At 32.5% G+C, this 24,567-nt stretch overlaps 1 protein-coding gene across 2 annotated transcripts in view; it reads right to left on the bottom strand.

Moving 5' to 3' along the window:
- Positions 1–20,145, bottom strand: part of LOC148274461 (lysosomal acid glucosylceramidase-like) — a 45,934-nt gene extending 25,789 nt beyond the window's left edge. Inside the window, exons 1-7 of one of the 2 annotated variants that reach the window (XM_088237089.1) lie at positions 20,038–20,145; positions 11,392–11,477; positions 9,189–9,325; positions 7,416–7,524; positions 6,761–6,887; positions 4,483–4,639; positions 620–780 (exon numbers count right to left, since the gene is read on the bottom strand). In XM_088237089.1, coding sequence (XP_088093215.1) covers positions 620–780; positions 4,483–4,639; positions 6,761–6,887; positions 7,416–7,524; positions 9,189–9,325; positions 11,392–11,455 — 755 coding nt within the window. In that variant the 5' untranslated portion in view covers positions 11,456–11,477; positions 20,038–20,145. Of the gene's footprint in view, positions 1–619; positions 781–1,730; positions 1,809–4,482; positions 4,640–6,760; positions 6,888–7,415; positions 7,525–9,188; positions 9,326–11,391; positions 11,478–20,037 lie in introns of those variants that run through there. The other variant, XM_088237090.1, reaches the window with a different exon arrangement.
- Between the last annotated feature and the right edge of the window lie 4,422 nt (positions 20,146–24,567).

Here is a 24,567-nt window from a genome sequence, read left to right as displayed (position 1 = left end):
AAATTAGGATACTAAGTGTATAATAGTGATAAATAATGTTAGAATAAGTATAGATGTAAATATTGTGTTGTAAATATATATTAGACTATGTAAATACATAGAACTAAATAAATAAATAATAATAATAAAAAAAGATACCTGAAAATGTACGAAACAAATATTTTAATAAAAACGAACTACTCTGAACGAAGTCACAAGTTCATACGAATCAACCAATGATAAGAGAGTTATAGAAGATTTCCGGTTCGCTTGCCGTCAATGAACCAATGGGCAGAACTGATCGAGAATAAGCGGAAGAAAACCTCTGAAGTCACACCCGGAGTTTTTTTCAGAAATACAAAACTTTAAAAAATTATAACGATGTATAAAAATTGAAAAAAAAATTTTGGCTTATTTTAATAGTCTTCTAACAAATAAAAAAAACAACACTGAAATTCCTCATTGCCGTTAGATGCTATTTTTAGTTTAAAACTTACCCATCTAGTCAATTTTTTTTTTTTCAGGATTCTGGTTTTGTTTCACACATATGACAGTAATCTTCTTCCTCCCGGACACAAAGAGAGAGTCAAAATTCAAGAGTTAAAAAAAATGATTGTGTCGCCATTTGGCGTTTCCTTACCTAACATGGTAGTCAGCATACGTTTGCCAGTATTTCTTGATCAATTTTCCAGGTAAATTGATTATTCCATTTGTTTTCATCCAGGCAGGCGGAGACCACGAAGTCGCCACAATTTGAAGCTCATCTGTAGACAATTCAATGGCTCTCTTCATAAGAGGAATCTGAAGAAAAATACAAAGACCAAATAAAATCATGAAATATTAGTTAATACAACTTACCTAATTACGACTAAGACTAAACTGTACGAAAAAACGCACTAGTTTGACATACAAAACTTGATGAAAATGGAGATGATTAAAATTGTAAGGAAAATCGCATTGGAAAATATACAAGATGATGACATACCACATACCAGTAATCATTGGCATATGCCCAATATTGGATAAGACAGACAATGTCAAATACTTAGGAGCTATTATTCATATGAATTTAAAGTGGAAACAGCAGATTGAAAATATTCCTAATAAACTTAAAAGACTAAAGTTTATATTCAAAACATTTTTTTTTTCATATAGTCTTTATTCAATAAAATATACACATTATTAAAATATTAATACATTATAAAGAAAACAAAGTATTATGAAATATTTTGTCTCGATAAACTATTCAATAAGGGTGCTCAGAAATTAGTTTTTATTAATAATCAAATAAGAAGAGTACAGACATAATACTGTATACGTATAAAATAACAAACATAAAAAATAGTTTAAAGAAATATATATATTTTAAAGTAAGAAAATAGAGTAAAATAATACAATTAAAATTTAAGAATAGTAATTTACTTGAATATATTCTAAATATAAGAAAAAAATAAAAATAAACACATATATAAATAGTGTGTGCTCATAAATGTAATCAAAACAAGATAAAAAATAAATTAAACAAAGGAAAGTAAATCAAGAATTTCAATTCATATCTACAGAAAAAATAAAAATAATAAGAAAATTAAAAGCACATATTAAAATTAAGATCTAAAAAATGTAAATGAAATAAGAAATAAAAGAAAAGGTTAACCTAAGAAAATAACAAAAATGTATTCAATGAGAGAGAAAAAAATGTTTTACATAAATAATAAATCAATAAAGGAACGTTTTGTCTAGTAACCACTTACGTGATAGAAATATAATTTTATTTTTACTATGACATGTTTTCATGACAAGTGGTAACAAATTAAATATTTTTGGAACAATATAATTCAACGTACGTTGTCCATATTTATTTTTAAATTTTGGTACTACTAGGCCATCGAAACCATTCGAAATATAATTAATGTACAGGAACTTTTAAAAATTTATTTTGCATTGTGTCAATTAATTTCGGAGTACGGTATAATCGGTTGGGGTGGTGCGAGTACACAGTTCTAAATAGTGTATTTGTTGTACAAAAATCCATAATTAAAATAATACTCCTGATACAGACATTTCCTGAAGAAATGTTCCACAAATCACAACTCATGACACCAAAACAAATATACGCTAAAATAATACTCACTTACAGATTGAAAAACTACTCTTACTCAAATGAAAGACATAACCCCTACAATACATCACATACAAATAATATTTTATTTTATTTGGGAAATCAACAGTTCTACATACATATTTTTAGTAAACAATCAAATATAGTGTATAAACTCAGAACTAATAACAGATTTCCACATAGTATACAAAGTTAGTAAAGAAAATATATTACACATCAAATAAATACATACAATTTATACATATAAAAATGTTATTTTCATGTACTCAATAATCAAAGATTTTTTAAATATTTATTTAAAGAACATTAAGTTACTGTAAATTGGGCGGGATAAGGACAAAAATGCTTGAAGAGAGGATAAGGAGGGTAGGGAAGATGTACATATTTATTATTATAATGTCTACTAAGTTACATAATACATTTTAAGTGTAAATTTTAAATCTGACAGAGTGATGTTTGTGTAATCTATATTTTTAAATTTTGTATTGTACATTGAAAAAGTCCTACGAAAAAAAGCATTTTTAACATACGATGTTTTACTTATTGGTACATGAAACAGGTGGTACCGTCTACAAATCCTGGCTGGCACATGTATTGTTATTAAACCAAGCAGCTCTGTACAGTCAACCATTCCTGTCATAATTTTGTAAAGCAGTAGATGGTCCGCACAAACTCTGCGGTATTGTAGAGAAATGATTCCATGGAAGGTGGAGGCAGTGAGAGTAGATACATAAGAAATACCGGTTTTGTATTTAAGGTACTTTATAAATTTGTTTTGAATATTTTCTATTCTACTTATATATATGGCTTACTGGGGATTCCATATCTGAGAGGCGTATTCCAAATGGCTTCTGACAAATGTATAATATAATGAAATTAGGGCCTTTGGATTATCAAAGTGTTTACTTATTCGAATTATGAAACCTAACATGCTCAATGCTTTGGAGGTAATTTTATTGATATGCGATTCAAAAAGATTCATATAATCACTGCGATTCATATAATCACTAGATCCTCAACATAAAGACAACTAAAACAAATACAAACTAATACCGCTTTCGGATAAAGAAATTTTGAGCATTAATCAATTAAAATCTATAACCTACTTCCACTATGTATTTAAACAATTAGTAACGAGAAAATGTTTAAAAAGGCTTTAAAATGGATAGTGGAGCTAGGTAGAAGTAAAATGGATTGTCTCATTCGCCCAAACTAATATTGAATCAACTGCTCCACAAATGTATAGCTTATGTTAGGTTTTTGTTATTTTCATTGTGCGTTTTGTAATATAAATAATACAGATTGACATATATTGTACATAATTTTTAAAACAGTCTGAATATTTTGTTAATTATCTCTGTTTATTAAGTTAGTCTTCTTTGTTTATTCTCAAATGTAAAAACATTTCAAAAAAGTAAATTGTTAAGTGTCCTCGGCACGGGTAACGTGAGGTCACATTATTTTTATTATTGTTTATAGTTTGTAAGAGTAAAATATGAATAAATAAATAAATATAATTCATATGAATGCCCGATAGAGTGACATATTTTTAAAAGTAGTGACACGAAAACGTACCAATAGTTTATATATATTTTTTGTGCGTTATTTACAAAGATATGATTTTTTAAAGTTACATTTATCAAATACCGCGCCAAATGACTGTAATCAGTGTGTCACTTTTCAGTAGTGACGCCATGAAACGGTTGGCGTTCTTACTTTCACTGACCTGACAAGAATCTGTGAAATATTGCTTTGATTACATCGTTTAGTTGATCGTAGTTTGCTTATTTCTATGTTATGGTTGTTTTTAAGAACGTTTCGATTTAGAAAAACCTTGAAAGTGACATAATCTCTGGTTGAAATGTCAAATTATATAAATTATACTCTTTTTTTTCTATGGTCAAAACGTTCCTTACAAGGTGCGGGGGCTTTTAAGCGGAAACCGGAAATACTACACGTAGATATAAGGAGTGACGTCATTATTTACGATTTTAAAATGAATACTATTTTTAACATTTTTTATTTATTTTTGCGTGCGTTTTTGAGATATTTTATCCTACTCCAAAATTTTTAAATATTCACGTGTACACGAAAACATTTTTAAAATTTAATTTCGGGTTGGGCTGGAATTCGGTTCGATTTTGGTAAGGTTTCCAAAATTAAACACTTTTATTGGATTTCATTTTACTTTTTAAAACGTAAATATATGTGACGCGTTTCATCTTGTTAGGACATTATCGAACTTTGACTTTGTTTGATAATTTTGTTTATTTATCACACCCGCATGTGGTAGATGTCAGTAAAATCCACGTCCACGTATGTAGACGTCGGCATCGATGAGATGACACATTGATATCCGTAATACTCCAGCAAACATTACCTACCTTGAAGTTGAAATCTTCAGCTTCAAGAGAAAAGTTGGATAGGGTCGCATCATTTTTTGGCAGTTCATTGTATGCATAAATACGCGAAGAGAAATCTGTGCCACCGATCGGTACTCTTGCTAAGTTAAACTCCAATCCTTTATCACTAAAGTAGGATCTGAAAATTAAATAACAGTATTAGTTGGAGAGCATATTTAGAGAGAGAAGGGAATATGAAAGTTGCATGGTGAAAAATTCGGCCTATCGGGCTTCATGTAATCGGCCGCCGGGCCTCGTTTCATCGGGTCTACCGGCCTCAGTTGATCAGCCCTTCGAGCCTCGGTTGATTAGATTCTCGAATACCTAGATTTATAACAATTCATTTTTTACTGTTCGGAGCAACCGAAATTGATTTATTTTTTATTAGTGTCTAGTGGCTAGTGTCTCGGACTCACGGACCAATAGTCCGTGGTTCAAATCCCACTCTACTCCAACTTTATTTCCATTTTCTAATAGTGAGTTATTTACAACTCGTTCAAAATAGCCCTAAAAAATTTAATATTTGGGTAAATCATAAGAACGCAAATATTTCTTTTTTTTTTTTAGTTGGTTGTCAAATTAAAAAAAAAAGTGGTACATAAAAACAAAGTGATTTTATTTTATTTTAATGTATTATTTTTTATTTATTTGACACATTGTAGTCTGCATTACTTTACAGGCTGTTTAACCCATTACGTAATGCAGACTGTGAATATAAGTTAGAAGTTAATGAATAGAAAACAGATAGCTGCTAAACTGCAGATATGTACAAAAAAATAGATCCATATTATCCGCAGAAGCCATATAAAGCAAGCGAATTGCCCTATTAATAGGTGAATTCTGACTTGCATTTTTACGGCTTCTGGTTGTGTAAAACAGTGCATGAGATCTCGCTCTAGTATAATTTTTGGGAACATACAAACGGATCAGTATATTTAGATTATGCTATATGCTTCGAGAAATCAGCTTATAGAAATGTTTCCCAAGAAAAAATTTGACGACGATATTCGAGGGTGTCGTAATCCAGCATCCCTGCTAGAAATAATGATGGATACAATAATGGATGGTTATTATTTTCTTTAAGAAATAAGTATCGCAAAATCCTTTTTGCAATCGCTTTTAACCATATTTATTTTAGGGAGGTGCCCAGGTGGTTTGATTCAGAGGGGTCCTAAATTATTTAAGATGTTGGGATTCGTTCTGCGTACTGCTAGGGTTTTTGAAAATACCCGCGAACTGAGCACTCTTTACAACTCCTTGGTGCGAAGTAGACTCGAGAGCGGCTCGATGATTTGGGGCCACGTGAACTGAAGTACTCTCTTATGATATAGAAAATCCAAGAGAAGTTTCTAAGATATCCGATATAATACCCGCACTCTCTCATGTAGAATGAGAGAGTGCGGGTATTATCCTCAGCTCTACCCGACCGAGTTTATCCAGGGTATGCTTGGCTACAACAGTTTAGAGACTAGAAGGAATGTGTATTTGATTGTTGCGCGGTATTGTCGATAATCCTGAGATTATGATGAGCATTGGTTTGTATGTTCCTGATAATTATCTAAGATAGCGTCAGCATAGATTGTTTCATATTCCGATATACAGGACTAACTTGCCGATGGCTATGCCTGTTGGAAGAGCTACCGCTATGCTGAACAACATCGCTCTGGATATTGATCTGTTCCATGTATCCGAAGGGGTTTCCGGAGCAGGATTCTCCTACTACTTTGACGTAAATCTCTTTCATGCATTTTTTTTCTTTTTAAAAATATGTTCGTATTAAATGTATGTTTGTAATGTATATGTTATATTTAAATAAATTAATTGAATTGAATTATGGAACAGTATTCTAGTATGCTGCGGACTAGTGTATCATACTATATGCGAATTGCGGCAGTATTATTGAAATATCTCGAAAGTACAAATCCAAGCATTTTACTAAATTTATCTACAACACCAGTACTATGGGACATAAACATGAAATTTAATAAAGAAGAACCTGTCACTTAAAATAATGCTACCAAAACCACAAAAAAAAAACAAATGCGAAGATCCACTGGTCTATGTCGACGTAGCATCCTTATTCTGTTTTATATCAATTAATTTTTCGTCTAAGAATTTTCCCGAAGGAATGAGATATTTTTTAGGGATGAAAAGAAGCATGTGATACTTGCCAGTTATCTGATATCACGTCATCACAGATTTCTGTAATTATTGCGAGTAATTTTATCTCGATAAATTATAAATTGGTTACAATGTTTACCTGAGTATATTTTCTTGAGCACCCTTACTCAGCAACTTGAAATTTATACCGGTTGCGTCAGTAAATGAACCACCAAATCCTCGAATGGTCTGGTAAACTTTATTTCTGTTGATTTCGATAACAGCAACTGCAAAGATTTGTCATTTTATTTATTTGTTCATTTTAATTAAGGTACATTTTACATAATAACATTCACGAACTTATTATGACTTTTAAAGGTGTGCCCGTGTTTAGTCATGGCCTTGGCTGAATCCAGGAGTTTCCTCCACTTTTGCCGGCCTGCTGCCTTTACTCTCCAGCTCCTCACTTCTTACTTTATCTCTGAGACTTATCCCTAGCATCGCTCGCTCCATGGATCTCCGTGTGACTCAGTTTCTATACCCCTTAGTTGGATAGTGTGATTATAACACAGGAATTCAAAACTTTTTGTTAAAGATTGATGGGGATTCGGGCATTTTACAAAATATTACTAAGTTTACCGAAAGCTGTTCATCCCAACCCAACCCCTCGATTGATCCCTGTTGTTAAATTTTCCTTGCTAAGCACAATTAAACCAGTTAAAGATAAATATAATAAAATAACAAACATCTATTTTGAACAAATAATAGTGTGATAATAATAAGTTTAAAACAAAAAAAAATATTAAATTGCTTACTGGTTTTATTGGAAATATTATTAGACATCCAGGTGTACAGAGAAGACGTAGGAGTAATTGCTGCGTAAGACCCCAATGTTCCAGTAGTTTTATTGAACCGAAGTCCTGCCTAAAACATGAAAACTTATTATTTAACACTCATTATTATTGGTTCGGGGCTCAAATTTTTGTAGGGCCGCGGTGGTGCATATTTTGCTGGAAAATATTTACATATTAAATACCGTGTAATGCCACAGTTGCATTCCATCAGCAACACTACCAATAGTCCTACTCCCTAGCGTCCATGAGTGGTCTCTTTGGCCCCGCGAGCCCCGGGCAATGTGGCCACTGGCATTAACATCAGTGCCATAGCAGATAGGGAGAGGATAAACGGCGAGTGTCCGGCGCCATAAAACGGGACCCCTCCAGCTAAGGGTAGGTAACCCCGACAGAAAATTCCACCGAAGAAGGCAACGGGAAACCACTTCGGTCAATAATTCCCAAGATATCACTATGAAGAGAAACCAAACAATGGCCCCGAGTCCCGGGCGGTCCTTAAATGGACCAGGGGTGCGAAGAATCTCCCGGCTCGACATAGAACTGTGGAGGAGCTGTTTCGCACTGCTCAGGATAGGGAAGCTTTCTCCCAAGTGATCGTTAACGTCGGAGGGACCCGACATGACACGTGAAGAAGATTATTAGTTCTTCACTTTCATATTTTTGTGTCTTCAAGCAATGGCAACTAAGGGAAATAGTAGAGGCCGGAGATATTTTAATCAACGACAGTCATGCGATCTAAGAGGCCAGGCATTTTTGTCATTAAAGGTGAGGGACTCACCCGGACGCCAATGCCCACTGCACCCGAGCTACTATTGTTTTAAGGACAGTGTGCGCACAAGATGAATCATGCATTTCCAGTACGTAAACAACAAATAGTAAAAACATCAAAAAAATTTATCACCTTGCACAGATGTCAAATTGCTGACAGACAGGGAAATAGGAAAAAACCTCGATTTCCCACTCGTAAAAAGGAAAAAAAATTGGGACGGCTTCTATAAATGCCGTTAAACACCTACTTCAGTCAGTCAGTAAAGAGCCGTGTACATGTGTACACGTGGATTATACATTATACACGTGGATTATATTCTCTTGTCCCAGCTTTGTGAACAGCCTCGACCGCGCAGGACAGAACGCTGGGACAATATAATAATTCGGCCGCAGTTTACTCGTGAACGCTGCGAAAATAAAAACAAGATGGCGCGGCGTTTGTTACGAGCGAATCCATGAATATACTATTAATTTTATACCAACATGTATTGAAATTGTTAAAGGATGAACAAAATAATAAAAAACGTTTTTTTGGGAGCTCACGTTCACGTCAAGCAAATCGCTAATGTCACAAAGTCCTGTCTGTACGTATTCACACGAGGACTATGTAGTTACTGATGGCCGCGCGTGGTGGTAGGGTTAATCATTGTTCCGCGGAGATAGCCCGCCCGTCTATCTCGGTGGCGATGTCTCGGGACAATTTTTCGTCCTATACATTGTTGTTTATACGTGAACAACGATCGAGTCCTGGGGCACAACAATATTGTATTATCTTCAAAGTAGTTAAGTATGTTAGTTCAGTTTGGGAAGTAATAACAGTTCGCAGTTCTTGACTTGATTCTGTATTATATTGCATGGAAATATTCCTTTCTTCTGTCACCCCCGAGCTGTTGTTGGAGCTCCCTGATTCAAAAAGCAAAATCCTAAATATGTGTTGGGCAAATGGTTATTTTGAACAAAACTTACTTTGCTTGATGTGTATAGGACATAATTTCCTGGAGGCAATGGAATCAGTTTAGAAACTTCATCGCAGTAATTAGCATCACAAACGCACACAAACGATTCATAATTGTATTGTCTTAGCCGACATGGTTTGTCTGTACCTAAAAATACAAGTTAGTTAGTCAATAACCCGTAAAAATTCATATAATTGATTAAACATTTAGATTCATTAGTGAAATCTCTTAGTGGAATTGCTATTAAAATTAAGCGAATCCCAATTCTGTGAGTCTAAAACCCTGTGTTGAGTTAGGACGAATCGTTGTTGTCAGCAACTCTTTTCAACACGGGTATCTCTAGCTCTTAAAAAGCTGTGCTACAAAATTCCTTTACACGCGGAGATGTAACATAGTGTTACTTTCAGCAAAAGACAAAATATTCTAAAGTTCAGATATTTGAAAAAAAAAATATGAACACTGTAAAATAATTTATAAAAATTACAATATGATTTGGGCCCGCTATTTTATCATTTTATCATTTATTTATTCATATATATGTACATTACAAAATAAAATATCTTAATTCATACATATAGAAATAATTAGGTTAAATTAGGTATATATAAAAAAACACATTAGTATACATAATATCCAAAGAATAATATGTTAAAAAAGTAAGAGAATCTTGTAACGAAAAACTACCTCAGAGATGTGAAAAATGTCAATGTCCAAAGTGATATTGTTCAACATAGAGATAGCCCTTCCAACAGACATAACCATTGGCAGGTTGGTCCTGTATATTGAAATGTGTAACAGTCTTTGTTGACGCTGTCTAAGGTAATTATCAGAAACATAAAAGCTAATGCTCCGCATAATTTCAGGGTTGTCAATAATACCGCGCTACAATCGAAAGAAGTGCGTTGTTAAATACACATTCCTTCTAGTCTTCAAACTGCTGTAACCAAGCATACCCTGGAGAAACTCAGTGGGATAAAGCCATGGATAATATTCGCACTCCCTCATGTAGAGAAACCGAAGAAATTTCTTCTGAACCCTCTCCACCATAAGAGAGTACTTCAACTCACACGGTCCCCAAATCATCGAGCCACTATACCATATTAAATGAAAAATTCACAATTACGCCGATCATATAACTAGCGTGCACTTCTGTTCACTGCCAATAAACGACTAATTGAACACCTGCCACAGAACAGCGTCTCTGTCTTCCTAGTTATTTATCTATTTGACGGACTTATACAGTCAATTCTGGCGATGGTAAAAACGATTTCTTATAATTAATATAGGCATTAATAAAATAAAATACAATTAAATCAAATTAAAGCTAGGACAGAAAATAAATTAAATTACTACCTCAATACAAGATCCAGTCTATCTTAGTGATTTTTTAAATCTATAAAGTACATGAGTCATGTTGTACAATTTTTTTAAGAGCATTTTTTTTTAATTTCGGAGTTCAGTATTTTCTTGAATGCATATCTAATATTTCCCTTATTTTCAATAACTTCAATAACTAGTAAATAACTGACGCGTTTTCCATTCGGGAAGTTTCGGAATCCACCCGACGTGGCTTCGTAAATAGCAAACGTTTCGGATAGCGATACCTGATGTTTATCCACCCCAGTAACACCCAAAATAACCCAATTTTTTTCAAAAAACATTTATGGCGAAGCCGAGATTCTATAATGAAAACGAGAATGTTTATGTTGAGTGACGTTAGTAGGCGCCACTTAGTGGCCTTTTTGTAGCGTTATTGAATTGAATAGGGCTTTTTAATAATTTGCGTCCGAGTGATTCCAAAAAAACCCCAAACTGATACCGAAGCATTCTACATGAACAGTGCGAGGATAACATTGTTCCGGCGTGTTGTGGAGTGGTGTGTTCGGGAGCTATCTGGCGCATATCGCTTCTATGGACAGGATTACATTGCTCTAATGCGGTGTGTCGGGGCGCCACGATGGTTGAAATAGTAAACATTTTTGAATTAGCGTTTCCGTTTTTATTAAAATGTTTATAAATCTAGTTGGACTCCCAATGAAATCAGCACTAGTCTGCAAGCATTTAGACATACTTGAAATATTTTTTTAAAAACAAGGTCATTTGATAAAAAGTTTTTGTAGAGATGCGATTTTGGCCAATCGCGACATGGGTTTGCTTGGATTGTGGTTAGGACATAGTTTGAGAAATGGTTTTAAAAAAAATAGTAAACATACCAATGACGTTTATGATGAGAGATGAAAGTATCATGAGGATTAACTTTTTGATACGTGTTGACATTTTTGTGCAAGTTGAAGGATACCTTAAATGAAAAAGAAAAAAAATTAAAACTTATAAATAAACTAACTCACTAATAAACTAACTTACTAATACACTAACTAATAAAACTAATAAACGCACTAATAAACATGAAATAATCAAGAGTATATTATTTTATTATTTTCCGTGTCCCGGAGGCGATTCCGCTGTCATAAGAAAAAAAACAGTAATCATATTTTTAAATGTTATTGTTGTTGTTTTTTATTTTTTACTATTATATCAAACTGCACTGTAGTATTGGCAAATACACATTTCATAGATACATATTTTTATTTCTTATTTTTCGTGATAATATATGCTCGCTTGTTTATTAATTTAACTTAAAAATGTCGTTCTTGTTTACCGTAACACTTTATTTATTGTTTGCCTTACAGAATTTATTTCATAAGCTTATATCTTTGCATTTTTTGTTTATATGCTTACTGTTTTTTCTTGCATACCTTTGTTATTGTTGTTTTTTTTATACTTTGTAAAACTTTTTATCATATCCTTTTTAACTAATTTCACAAATTTTTTCTGTATATTCTGTTTATTATTTAGTATGTTAGCATGTTTTTCATATTTTGTAAATGCCTTTTGGGCGTTAATGAACAAAATAAATCAATGTCATCTTTTGAGACATGACACTTTTTAATATTGATTTAATTTAACGTTTTTGTATTTAACTTAAATTGTACATTGGTGGGCTAGTTACCAAATGGCAATTTCTTCCAACCAGCCAATAAAATATATGTGTTATTAACATAATTTAAATTTCAAAGCGTGTTCACTAGAAAATGAAATTAAAAAAAAAAAACTAAAGATACACAAACATAGATATAACAATATTTGTATATAAATTATCTTAAATCAATAATAGTACTTAATGGAAAAAATAAAAAAAAGGAAATACAAAAGGAGAGATTTCTTTAGACGTGGTTTAAATAGAGATACTGTAGACATATCATTGACATTGGATGGAAGATTATTCCACAGTCGAGCCGCATGGACACTATATTAATTAGAGAAGAAAGAGGAATTGTGAATAGGAATTAAAAGGGTGCTTTGACAATTCGAACGTAGAGGATTTTATGCATATTAAAAAAAACTGTAAATAACCATTAATAAAAACCCAGGGTGTCAATTGTTTCTGAATTAGTTTTTGCTTATGATCTTTAGATATTGTATTATTGCTTAAAAAACGATTTTTTTTTTAAAAACCATTATGTCGTTTTTTGTACTGATTTTTTAAACTGCTACTTTGCTATACTAATAAATCAAATGGTTCGAAATGTATTATTTAGTGTTTATTTATTTATTTGAAAAATATTGTAGTTTGCTTTATTTTACGGGCTGTTCAACCCATCACGGAATGCCGACTGTAAATATAAATTAGAAGTTAATCAATAGAAATCAGAAAGCTGCTAAACTGCCGATATGTACAGAAAAATAGATATTATCCTAGGAAGCCGTATTCAGCAAGCAAATTGTGATATTTTTTTATTTATTGGGGATATCAACAGTAATACATGTAACAAAAATATAACAAATAAAATATACAGAGAATAAAACCAATGACAGATATCCACAGAAATACATTAAATACACGTACAATACATACTAGTGTGTTTGTATGAGTGTAAGTGAGTGAGAGGGTGGGTGAGTGAGTGGGTGTTATATTGGGATGAGAGTGGACATGTGTGTAAATATTGCACAAGTGTCAAGTGTCGAAAATATAAATATATATAAAATATTATGAATTAGAGATAAAATAAAATAAAATAAAATAAAATAAAATAAGATAAAATAAGACTTTATTATTGAATTTAAGTATATTACCAAAAGAACTTAAATTTAACTCACATTGTAACAAGAGCAAAATAAGAGAGTGGCTACTCGATCAAGAGTTTATATATGAATAGTAGCTTAGGTGTAAATATTTTAATTTTTCATATATTTTCTTGTATTTAAAAAATAAATTTAAATATTATTATTTGTATAAACATGTTTATTCTGATCTTTCCGGCTGTTAATTTTTATCTGTTATTCATTGTTTTTATAAATGTAAATAATATTATTAAGTCAATATAAATATAATCTTCACCAACAAGCTACAAAAAGTGGCTTGGTGGGATTTTAGTTTTAGTAAAAATATAACAATTGATTTTTTTTTTAAATTGTAAAAATGTATAATTATGCTATTAAATAAAAAATAAAAAAAAGACAAAAAAGTATGTTTTAAGACGCGCATTTTAAATGTTATTTTTTTACAATCAAATGGATCAATAAGGGGAAAGTTCAAATTATATTCACGAGCAAAACGTATAAGTGGAGAGTTCTGGGCATAGTTCGTACGAACTGCTGGCACATGAAATAGAGAGCTCGACGTAGAACATTACCTCATATTTACCTCATTTTGTGATTTTTTATATGAAACTGCCGTTTTTCTCATGATGGCGGTAATGCCAAACTGTTTGCTTACACTGACAGCTCTAGCCTAGCCTAAGCTGCACCACTGAGTACTCTTTGTAATGCATCATGTATTCTGTATTGGTATATGGTTTTCACGGATGTATGTAAAGTAAGCCATGACTATATTGTATTGGTGATAGAATTACATTGTTGGAATATTTTAATTTTGTCTAATTGTTTGTAGATAAGAGACTAGATTTCTTCCCCTAAGAAGTTATTAAGACTATCATTTTATTATATAATTTCAGTGAAAAAATGTGTGAGACTAGGAATTTACAGTTTAGTTTAGTTAAAGTGGCTCTTTTATTAGTACATTCATCACAAAATCTTCCTTTCTTCTTCTTCTTATGGTTCCTCCCCCCGATGGAGGTTGAAAATCATCATTGCGATTCTTACTTTATTGGCAGCTGCCCTGAACAAGGATTGAGTGCTGCAATGGAACCAGTCGCGCAAGTTCTTAAGCCAAGAGATGCGCCTTCTACCTGCACTGCGTCTCCCTTCAATCCTTCCCTGTAGAATGACTTGTAAAATTTTATATTTTTCGCCTCTCATCACATGCCCAAAGTACTCAAGTTTTATTTTCTTTATGGTCTTCAGTACCTCTTTATCGTTTTCCATCCGTCGGAGAACATCATCGTTTCGGACTCTATCCACCCAGGAGATTTTTAATATCTTCCTGTAGCACCACATTTCAAAGGTTTCGATCTTTTTTGAAGTGTTTTGGGTGAGTGTCCACGTTTCGACGCCGTAAAAAAGTACCGAGAACGTAACATCGAGTAATGCGCATTCGGAAGCCTAAATTAAAGTCTCTACTGCAAAGAAGGTCACACATCCTGAAAAAGCAGTCTCGCGCCACCTCTATTCTGACTTTGATCTCTTGCGAGTGATCCCATTTATCATTCAGCCAGCATCCTAAATATTTATATTGATGAACTTGCTCAATAAACTGCGCTCCAAGTTTTAAAGTCATTGGGAAAGTTTGTGGCTTTTTCCAAATAACCATACATTTAGTCTTGGAAATATTCATCTCTAGCCCTTTATTCAAACTTGCCGTGTAAACTTTGTCCAGTAATAGTTGCAGGCTTTCCATACTATCTGCTAGAAGGACAGTATCATCCGCGTATCGGATATTGTTTATAATTTTTCCATTTATGCTAATGCCGTTTGTTAGTTCATTTAGTGCATTTCTAAAAATGGCTTCCGAGTACATATTAAAAAGGAGAGGAGACAGAATGCATCCTTGCCGGACTCCTCGACATATGTCTATATCCGATGTCAATTCATCATCCACTTTCACTGCAGCTTTTTGATGCCAGTATAGGTTACCAATTATCCTTATATCTCTAGAATCTAGGTTGTTTATTTTTAAAATATCTAGAAGTTCTTGGTGACGAACTTTGTCAAAAGCTTTGGCATAGTCTATGAAACATGCATATACATCTACGTTCATGTCGCGGCATCTTTCAACAAGCAATTGAATACAACATCATCTTCCTTAAATTATTTTTTTACACCATATTCCAAAATCCCAGTACTGGCACGTAAAATGTAAGACTGATCATTTTGCTTTTATGTAAAACGAATAAACCGGTCTAGGCGATCACTGATCAGTTTACACACTGTGTAATACTCTCTATTTTGGCTGTGATTGAAATCATCAGTAGCTCAATCACAAATAACTATCGACGTGCTTAAAAACATGCTAAGCATTTGAGCGATCGCAATGAACAATAATGAATTGAACATGCTAACTAACGTTTACTATAAAAAAATATACAAAAATGAACTACTACTATTTTTTGTTTTGTACACCATTTTGTGAAAATGATCTAAATTATATTATTATGATACTTGTTACAATCAATATAGTGTAAAGTTTCCGCAAACCACGTTTTATTTATTTATTTATTATATATACGGCCAAGCCAATTACAACAGTTACATGAAGAAACATAAATGCAAGAAACTGAACAAAAAGAACGTAAAACTATTTAGCAAAGACAAACAAGGGAAAAACAATAATTATATACAATATATTCATAAAAACGAAAGTCCTAAGACTTCGAGCTAAACCATGCCAATCCAACTTCATCCCACACTGTTGAGTCGCGAAGAGATCTACGAAAAGCTGGAAGATCTATCCCAAAGAATTCCAAATCATGTGATGAATTGACTAATCTACACATTCTGGACATTGGGGCATAAAAACCAAAGTTTCTCTTAGAAGATTTAATAAATAGCAGATGTTGACTTCTGGTGGCACGGTTGGGAACATAAGAAGAAATTGATTGCAACAGAGATGGGACATCACTTAATGCATTAAAGATTTTGAAAATGCATTTAAGGTCCATCTCAGTTCTACGGCTCTCCAATGAAGACAGATTAAGAGATTGTTCTTTTTCAAAATAGGAATAATTACCCCTTTGTAATCCGAGCAACCATGCCACTTTTCTTAGAAAACGGTGTTGGACAGACTCGATATGATCAATATGAGTCCCGTAGAATGGAGACCAAATAGGAGAAGCGTATTCTAGATGGGGTCAAACTAGTGAGCAATAAAGAGTTTTTAAGGCATTAATATTTTTGAAGTCACTCTATTGATAAAACCGAGAAGTTTGAGAGATTTGTTTACAATATTATCAATGTGTTCACGATAGGAGAGTTTACTATCTAAAGTTTTGTAAAATTTCTATTGAAAATAAACGTAAAAGTTGCATTTTTCAATGAAAAATGATAAAAGCGCCATTCATGAATAATTTATTTCATATTTTCGTTTGGCATCACCTTAAATATTAATAATTGTTATAAACTGTTTGAATAACATAGCTAATTTTGTACTAATATAACACAGAATGTGAATGATCTTATGAGAAAAAAAAGTTATGACACTTTTGGCAACAACTGTAAATTACCACGCATAATGAATTTTTCCTCATTTTTTCTCCTTAAATAGGAAAGTGATTGTCGCAACGTATGTTTTTTGTGATAGATATCGTAAAAATTAGTAGTTTAAATGAATAAACTAATTTTCCCAAAAAGTGCACACAATGAGTTTGACCCTTCAAACTAACGAAATAATCTTGCGGTTGAACCTTAAAGTAATAATCCAATAGAGTCGCCCATACGGAAAAAAATTCCATGATTATTGACCACGAAGTAAGCTACGGATTATTATTATTCATTATTATTTATTTATTATTTCACGTTTTACATAATACTTTTTTTAAAATATGAATACCTCACTAGGCACAACGCGTGTCGAGGCATTCATTTACACGATTTAATATATTATACTTAATGCGTCTAAAAATAAATATATAAAATATTACATATTCACATTTAAATCCACACAGATATTTATTTATTTATTTAATTTTACAATACGCCCAAGGGGCATTTACAAAAAATATACAGTTAAGTACAAACATAGTGCGTAAAAATTTAAAAGATAAACAATGCTTTTTTGTATACATTTAGAAACAATAAGAAGCATACTGCCATGCAAAATAAAAAGTGAAACTTTACATAGTAAAAAAGAAAAAAAATATTTTAGATGGAAATAATAAAAGTAATTGAAATAAAAAGCAAATTGTAAATAACTTCTAAAGAATTCAAACAAAAAAATATTTACATTTTCATATACTTATAAGTATAAAAAAAAAATGGTATCAACAAATTTTTGTTAAAAACAAATAATGAAAATTAGTTAACAGTAAGTATATGTGTGAAAATAATATAATATACGGTACACAAAAATATTTGATAAATTAATATCAGAAAGAGATAAGATAATAATACACATCAAAAACAGAGAAAGAATTGTATGAAAAAGAAAGTTTTATTACGACATTAATAATTTGTTTCAAACAGTGCATTTAAGAACGTTTTAAAATTGATAATTTCGTATTAAAAATGTCTATTTCACAAGTAAATTTGTTGGCTAAGGAATGTAAACGCGGAATCGGAGAGTGTCGTGCATAGTTAGTACCCACGTATGTATATACATATATAATAGTAAGAGAGAGAAAAAAAATATTAAAAAAGAAAGAAAAAGAAAACAACATTATATTATTAGTACAGGTCACACATTTAATTACTGTGCAGCCATTGGGTCAAGTGACACGCAACTGTCAGCTCCCGGTGGCCCAACATCCGCACAAATGTCAAATATACGAGTATATGACATATATTCATAGAGACACTGTGTGGATACAAATACAAAACACGAAAAGCAAAAATAATTGTATATTAACAAGTTTACTGCTTTGGTGGGGTGACCATCTCGAGACAGTTCTCGGGACTCAAATCAAGAAGCCATTTTTTTACAAATAGTTTAAATTGTTCAAGATTTTTATCTGCTTTTGTGGCAAATGGTTTATTGTTGTATATTCTTGGTCCAATGTATATTTGACTCCTTTGACCAAATGATGTTGTCATTTTAGGTGCCATGTATAGCTGTTTTCTTTTAAGACGCGTTTCATAGCTAGTACTGTAAATTTTACATTACAGTAATACAATGGGCAGTAGGTACTTGCGTTGTGAATTGCGAGCGCAAACTGAAGCTGTCCATTACACGCATTGAGATATAATATATAGAGATACTACTCCATACAAACCCGAGCTCAAAAGTCATATTCAAAGAACAGGGATTGACCAGCGGAGATAGCAAGTATCGTCACGTCGACTTTAACAAGCAAAACAAGTAGAAGAGTAAAAAGCACGGACTGTTTACATCGGTCTATTGTAAGTTCTATTTAGTATGTCGCTCCCTTTCACATACGCATCACTTTTGTTAGTCGTTTCGCCTTACGCCCGACTAACTGAGCAGGTTGGAGACAGGAGATAACTCACGAATTGTAACATATCAATAAGATGTTTTTTGACATTAAAATAGCTATTTCAAACAAGTATTGATTAAGATAAGAACATAACTTGCCGGTGAAAGGTTAAATCATCGCTTTTCCACATCGATTTGTGCAGTATCTTAGCGCACATATAAGCATTTTAGTAATTTCGAGGAGAAAAGTAACCGACGAACGCTCGCAATAGACTAAAGTCCGTTCTATCAAACATATACCAACTGGCCGCAGGTTAAGGGGACATATTTCGAACGCTTATGCTTACTCTGGTTATAATATATCTCAATGATTACACGTTTGTTGTTAAACCAAAAACTAAAATCTAAAATAAAACCAAACAGAAAATTTGGAATGCTTTTGCTGTATGGAATCGAGCTTAAGGGCTTCTCTAAAGAATTATCACTCTGATGGTTGAACTCAAGGGGGGTGACAAAGGAATACTGGGGTAGAGAAGGCAAGGTAGATCGGATGTTCATATTGCGATAATAATTGACACCAATGCATGTCTACATAATATGTACAATGAGGAATTCCACTGTTTTCTAATTTATTTTTTTCTATTAGCGTACTATTTAACTAAGCAAAAATATATATATATTTTTTGTGCGTTATTTACAAAGATATGATTTTTTAAAGTTACATTATCAAATATCGCGCCAAATGACTGTAATCAGTGTGTCACTTTTCAGTAGTGACGTCATGAAACGGTTGGCGTTCTTACTTTCACTGACCGCAGTAAGTTGTATTTCTTTAGCCAATAACAAAACTGACAAGAATCTATGGAATATTGCTTTGATTACTTTATTTAATTGATCGTAATTTGCTCATTTCTATGTTTCGGTTGTTTTTACGAACGTTTCGATTTAGAAGATCCAGGAAAGTTGACATAATCTCTGGTTGAAATGTCTAATTATACTGTTTTTTTTCTATGGTCAAAACGTTCCTTACAAAGTGCGGGGGCTTTAAAGCGGAAGCCGGAAATACTACACGTAGATATACGGAGTGACGTCATTATTTACGATTTTAAAATGAATACTATTTTTAACATTTTTTATTTATTTTTGCGTGCGTTTTTGAGATATTTCATCCTTCTCCAAATTTTTTAAATATTCACGTGTACACGAAAACATTTTTAAAATTTAATTCCGGGTTGGGCTGGAATTCCTCATTGGGCCTCTGCCTGTTGTGGTGCTTAAAAAAGAAGATAAACCCAAATATAAAAACAAAACATACCTTATCGATTTATCGTATTTTGCTCTCTTGTAAGAAAACTTATTTTTCCATAACTACTCGCATAAATGTCGAGAACCGTCTTGTTTCTTTGTATGATGTTTTATTACTGTGGATTAGCATAATATTTTCTTCAACGTAAAATTTGCAATTAGCATATTCTATTGGCCTCGTCATGTAGATTTAATTAATTATTTATTAACCTTTTGGTAAATTTATTGAGAAGTAGAATAATTTACAATAAATTGTGTATCATTAAAATTATTCCTCTTTCCACACCAAGTGGTGCATATGACACCGCAATCGGAAATACAGATAAAAAGATATTGATTGAGAAAAATGAATTGTACTTTCAAAATGAAAGATCTTGGGATTGTTTTAGACTCGAAACTACTTTTTGAATCGCATATCAATAAAATTACCTCCAAAGCATGTTAGGTTTCATAGTTCGAATGAGTAAACACTTTCATAATCCAAAGGCCCTAATTTCATTATATTATACGTTTGTTAGAAGCCATTTGGAACACGCATCTCAGATATGAAATCCCCAGTATGCCATATACATGTATATAACGAAAATATAAAATATTAAAAACAAATTTATAAAGTACCAAAAATACAAAACCGGTATTTCTTATGTATCAACTCTCGCTGCCTCCACCTACCGTGGAATCACTTCTCTACAATACCGCAGTGTGTGTGCGGACCAACTACTGCTTCACAAAATTATGACGGGAATAGTTGACTGTGCAGAACTACTTAGTTTAATAACAATTCATGTGCCAGCCAGGATTTGTAGACGGTATCACCTGTTTCATGTACCAATAAGTAAAACATCGTATGTTAAAAATGTTTTTTTTCGTGGGACTTTGTGAAATTTTGTATTGTACACTGAAGTGTACAATACAAAATTTAATGACATAGACTACTTAAACATCACTCTGTCATATTTAAAATTTACACTAAAAATGCATTTTGTAACTTAGTAGACATTATAATAATAAATATGTACATCTCCCTTCCCCCCCTTCATGCATCTTTGGCCTAATCCAACCCAATTTACAGTAACTTACTGTTCTTAAAAAAATGTATTTTCTTTGATTATTAAAAAATATACACATGAAAATAACATTTTTATATGTTTAAACTTAAATGTATTTTTATAATATGCTAAATATTTTTTTAACTAACTTTGTATACTTTGTGGAAATCTGTAATTGGTTCTAAGTTTATACAGCATATTTGTTTGTTTACTATAAATATGTATGTTAAACTGTTGGTTTCCCAAATAAAATCAAATAAATAAATTATTAATTAAATCAATATCCAGACAAAAAAAACTTACCCCGATTTGATTTTTTTGTCGCTCTGCGGGGGCCAGTTTTTTTTCTTAAAAGCCCATTTAAAATACGAAAGAGAAAGTAAATTTTGAAGTCAAATTAAATTCTGACGTAACTGTCAGTTTTTCATCCGAACGGCTAGATGCAACCCTATTAACGTATTATATTAATGTTATTTATTTTTTTCATCTGTTTTACTATCTCTCTTAGTATACGTATCGAGATGCCAAAAGAGCCGCTTGGTAGATAAATACAGAAAAAAGTCAAGCATACCGTCCTGGTAATTGTCAATTCATATAAAAATAATGTTCTAACGAGCATTTTTTGCTGGAATCGGAATTTATCAAAGTGTATAATTGCTTTGAAGTAGCCACTTTTAATCACAGAAGCTTATTTAATTAAAATATGGATGACAACTATTTTAAAATTTAATTAAGTAAGGAACGCGGAGTAAATTTTTGGCGTCATTCATTGATTGGATTCGATCATATGATATCGAGATGACAAGTCAATAGAACATACCGAGGTAGAAAGATATATTTAGGATAGAAGTTAAGTATACGGTCTCGATATTTACCGATAAAAATGGCTTTGTAATTGTTCCCCAGGGTTTCGGTTTTATTTCACTGGCAAAACCTGTATTTTCCATTCCACCCAGACACTCACATAATATATGGTTGTGTAAAAGAAAAGTGTTAACGTCAGAATCTAGTTTTTGTCATATTTAATAGATTTTCAGGGCCATTCGAAATCTAGTTTGTCATGTCATGTTTTGTTTTCTAGCGACAAACATCTTTTGTGACAAACATTTTTTTATTTTTTTTATTTTCCCACAAAAAACCGAAACTCATTAAAGAAATTATTTTATGATTACAATGTATCGGAAGTAAAAAGTTCTCGTACATTGGAATCTCAAATTTTTTATACGGTTTCGAAATAACGCAGTCCAAAATTTAAACGAAATTTTTTTTGAACATTAATAATTTAACAATGCGTAATAGAAATTCAATTTATTTTTACATTAGTTATCTATATACGTCCGTTTTTTTTTTAATTGATGGATTTTATCTTATGCTAATCAATACCACCTGATCGAGGCATAGAAGTAAACTTCTCCCAAAGTTGTGCGACTTGGAGTATGCAAACGATCAGTCAGGTGCACTGAGTTTTGAACTAGGGTAGGCAGTAGAAAAAACTACGTTTTATATAGTATTAAGCTAGGGTTTCCTAGGACAGCGGTGCCCGTATTTTAACGGCCGTGGTGAACGGTGATGCGGTGGACAGCCGTCGTAACGATGACTAGAGTGTGGTTTCCTAGGAAAACGGTGTTATCAACACCATTTAACACCATTTCCCTATGAAACCACTCTCTAGACGACGTTACGACGGCTTTCCACCGCATCACCGTTCACTACGGCCGTTAAGATACGGGCACCGCTGTCCCAGGAAACCCTAGCTTAAGTAATCAATCTTACCAAACAGTTTCCTTCACTAGTCATATCAGTTTGAAACACTATGCAGTAGTTAATATTGTAATTACCCAAGCTACATCAAATATCCAAATAAATGCAAAAAAATTATAAGATATTTCTTATTTTCAATATAATTTATATAATTTATATAATATATTGCTACGAAATCCTTCTTTTGAATATTTTTATATTTTCATTTATTACGGTTGTTACACTCAAAATTTAATCATTTTTGGCTCTTTTTGACATTTTCGTTAATGCACTACTAGATAATTGCAAGTGATTTCCCAAGATACCGTCATATTTAGCTAGCAAATCAATAAGTTCCAAAAAATTACCTTTATTATATTAATTTTAAACATAAATACCCTCGATTGTATAATTATAAAAGAAACCAATTCGAGGTTATTTATTCGACATGACTGTCTTTTATTAAATAATAATAGAAAAAAACGCTAGATGTCAGTAACGTATTCGTTTGTTCTTTCTTAAAGAATGTACCTACCAACGTTCGAAAAGCACTGCCTACTAGCTAACACATACACGCGTAATTACAACTGGAAAAAAACCCACACATACACATTTCGTTCCCGCATCGCGTTTTGTTCATATGGAAGAAATAGGCATTTGTAGTTCGTGCTTCTCCCAACTCAGGCCGATAGCGGCGCGCCCTGATCGGTATAATTCACTACTTAACCGAATTATCTCTGGCGCATTATTCAAATTTTAAAAAAGGTTACTAATATTTCTGATTTTATTTTTAGCTATTGTTTTAATTAAATTCTAGTAGTGTAGGCACTGCTTATGTGCCTTTATGGAACGTACGCCACTGCAGACGATGTGGTTCTTTTTAGAATGTCTGTTGGTTATATTTTCAGGAAATTGTTGATAAAGTGCATTGAAAGCCCCCACTCACTTACCCGAATCTGTTTTAAAGGTCTTATGACCTCTTTTCAGATCCGCACATTGCAAAAACATTTTTTTTTGCTGTAACTAATGGTAAATTTATTTATTTAAAAAAAACTTTGTTTTCAAAAGATTCGCGTATTTTTATTTTTTGAATTTACATTTACTGATTTTAATGCCCCGATCACCGTCAGAGCAACCAGTCAAGAATATATAGTCAATTTGTCTGTCACCCTCAATAAAATTTTCCCAATTCTGACGGCGCGGCGATGGGGTATGTTAGTTCATTAGCTTGTTAGTAAACCAGAAGAAACAAGTCCGATCGGGAGAACCAAAACCGTTACCACTCCTCCGCCAGCCAAATAATTCAAACCGATAAGGACAAAAAAAAAATCAGTAATGGAGCGAATTTATGATCAATGATTTAAAAAATTTTTTTTGACAAAGAGCAGGAAAACTTTACTCGTCTGGTTTTTAATATTAACACCAAAAATAATCAGATTATGTGTAACAAATCCTGTCCTGACCTTGATCAGCCTCTCTATAAAAATGGACAGAAGATCGAGAAAGTTGACAGGTGACATACTGAAAAGTTCACATAACTGAGGATGAAAGCATGCACAAAGAGCTCGCAACCCGCCTAGGAATTGCTGGAGCAACTTTTGACATGATGCGTGTTGTCAGGAGCTCTAGTCTATGGTTTAGAACACCAAACTTCTGAGTTTTGAGAGTAATGGCATGAGGGCAATAATAGGCATAAGGTGGTTCGATTTTACAACAAACATTTAAGTCCGAGAACGGACGCAGCAGCCTCC

Source organism: Micrasema longulum, unplaced genomic scaffold (genome assembly GCF_059751315.1).
Source record: "Micrasema longulum isolate JH-2025_06_02 unplaced genomic scaffold, ASM5975131v1 h1tg001643l, whole genome shotgun sequence".
Classification (NCBI taxonomy): domain Eukaryota; kingdom Metazoa; phylum Arthropoda; class Insecta; order Trichoptera; family Brachycentridae; genus Micrasema; species Micrasema longulum.
This window is presented reverse-complemented; position numbering and strand designations above follow the sequence as displayed.